The sequence below is a fragment of the Lolium rigidum genome, chromosome 7, assembly GCF_022539505.1.
Source record: "Lolium rigidum isolate FL_2022 chromosome 7, APGP_CSIRO_Lrig_0.1, whole genome shotgun sequence".
Classification (NCBI taxonomy): Eukaryota; Viridiplantae; Streptophyta; class Magnoliopsida; order Poales; family Poaceae; genus Lolium; species Lolium rigidum.
In genome coordinates this window covers 35044201-35046634 of record NC_061514.1, presented here as the reverse complement: position 1 = coordinate 35046634, position 2434 = coordinate 35044201, and the positions used below count along the sequence as shown (strand labels likewise).

General features: G+C 50.8%; 1 protein-coding gene across 1 annotated transcript; it reads left to right on the top strand.

The window, feature by feature from the left end:
* The first annotated feature begins 395 nt into the window (after positions 1–395).
* Positions 396–1263, top strand: LOC124678485 (heavy metal-associated isoprenylated plant protein 39-like). Its single transcript, XM_047214365.1, has 3 exons — positions 396–463; positions 546–621; positions 762–1263. Exons 1-3 carry the CDS (start codon positions 458–460, stop codon positions 1058–1060), a joined length of 381 nt encoding a protein of 126 aa, XP_047070321.1. The 5' UTR covers positions 396–457; the 3' UTR covers positions 1061–1263.
* Positions 1264–2434: the final 1171 nt, after the last annotated feature.

Genomic DNA, 2434 nt, shown 5'->3' with positions numbered 1-2434 from the left:
TCAGTAGATTTGAGAACTAGTCACACCCGAAAAAACAACTACAATGAATCCCAACCTTCTGGGTGGTGGGACGCCGGAAGTTAAGTGTTGTGCGTGTGGGCCCACCAGTGATGTCCGTGTTGGTCCCACAGTAGCACGGCCAACGGCCACACCAGGCTATAAAACCCAATAATGCTAGATTTACGGGGAGTTTTCTTACGGGAAAATGTTACGGGCTGAGGTGGAGGAGGTGGAGAAACTGGGTTGGTCCAAAACAAATCAGGTGCCGTGATTTTCGGATCTTCACCCCCAGTTTAAGGCTGATCCCGTAGGTGGATCCCGTAGGTGGATCCCGTAGGTGTAGCAAAACTCCTATAAAACCCACCACGCCCACATCACTCCGAGATATCCCTTTGTTCTTTGGCAGTCTGAAACAAGAGGCGTTCACTGTCCTTTGCACCCGCCGCCGCCTCTCGCCATGAAGGTGATCACTTGCAGTCGATCGAATTGGGATTTTCTTTATGATTGTTGGTTCGGTTTGCTGATATGCTATCTCACGGCTGCAGAAGGTTGTGCTGAAGCTGGACCTGCACGACAACAAGCAGAAGCAGAAGGCCATCAAGGCCGTCTCCACCCTTCACGGTAGCTTCTTCTTCTTGCTCGCTTCAGTTATCTCTTACTCTGCTTCGTCTTAATCACTGAGGGAGACGGACAGAGTCATGCACCCACTGATCCATGTCTGAATTGGACACTTCTGACGAAAACAACTGTCGCTTCCTCAGGTATCGACCAGATCGCCGTGGACATGAAGGAGAAGAAGATGACGGTAGTCGGCGCCGTGGACCCCATCGACGTCGTGGAGAAGCTGCGTGCCAAGCTCTTCCCCACGGCGAAGATCGTCTCCGTCGGCCCGGCCAAGGAGGAGAAGAAGGACGACAAGAAGGAAGGCGGCGACAAAAAGGACCCGAGCAAGGACGTGGCGTACCTGCCGTACTGGTTCCCGCCGCCGCCACACCACCCGCACCCGTACTACTTCGCCGGCAGCGCCGAGGAGGACCCCAACTCCTGCGTCATCTGCTGATCGACGCGCGCCGCCGCCGCCGATGAGGGAGATTCCGCTGTACATTTTGTAGATAATAGCCTGCCTGCCGATCGATCAAGGATCATGATCATCAGTGGTGATCGTCGGCGTGCCGTTTTATATCTGTGTGGTGTAAGCCTGTAAGGTGTTCCGGCAGCTGTGTATCTGCGGAGTTTGTAAAGTGAAGAAGATTCGGAACTACAGCATGGAGTGTGGACCGTCGAGGCGTCGAGTATAGTTGCTAAATAAAACTGGTGCGGCCTGTTCGTAGCTGAAGCGCTTGCTTGTTCGGTATGACAAATTTGTCTTCTCCGTCGTCAACGCTGCGCTTTGTGTCATCTCACTGCATCATCCGAAGATCTTGGTCACGTCTCTTGAGATCAGAGACAGTGACAGGAAAACGTAGACGACGTTTTCTCACCAAAGTTTCCAGCGTCAGTCGAGGGCGACGCACTTCTCTTCTCTGTGTTTTCAAACACTGCGGCTAGGGCCCTGGACTACATAACATAACCCGCACGGCCGCACCTATATATATGCAGGCGGCTGTTGTAATTGAACAGGTTAATCTGCACCGGTGATTGGTTTATGTTCATGGTCATGCTGCACTCACTGTAACTATCTGCTTTTTGGGGAATTAAAACTCATGTTGACAGTTCGTTCACGATCGAGTCCTAACATCTGATCATGACTTGATGTGTTTATATTGCACGTCTTAATCCATCTCCACTCCGCGGTGGTTTCCTTAATTTCGCTAATCGCTAGTAACTAGTACATGCGGTGGTCTGCGACTCTGCAGAGCGCGCGGTTGGTCACTCCATTATAGTGTTTTGCCTTTCGTCGAACACAAGGGCGGTGTTATACTATCTAACAACATTAGACTGTCACTGCACACGTAATGCAGGGGATTGCATATTATCATAACAGCCGGCCACATCTGATGATACTGTATGCATCTGTTCGGTGCGCATGAGAAATTTATAACGGGTCAGTACTCAATGGATTGTTTCTTCTAGACTTCGTCTACTGGTACGGTGCAGTACTGCCACTGTCCCAGGTAGCTGTCAATGCCAATATGGACTCGGGCCTTGCTTCACCACTAAATCTCTTTCGATTCTTCTAGAAATACACCCTGACCCATTTCTCAATGGAAGACCCGACCATGTTCAAACTTCAAAGTTGAATCGTTCCAACAAGTAGAGACGATGTGCGTGCGGGAGGAATTGGGCACACCATTCATAGGCCATGTCCACATTTCCCACGCGATCCTTGGTTGGCAAGGTATCATGATGCACGTCGGGGACGACGAATCCTTGCTGGATCCTTATCCTTTTCCGGTGAGGCACGATTCATGGTTTGTAGGCATATCCAAAAGGG

Coding starts and splice junctions, on each gene's coding strand:
- LOC124678485 (XM_047214365.1), top strand. Junction 622..761: donor GGCCGTCTCCACCCTTCACG/GTAGCTTCTTCT, acceptor TCGCTTCCTCAG/GTATCGACCAGATCGCCGTG.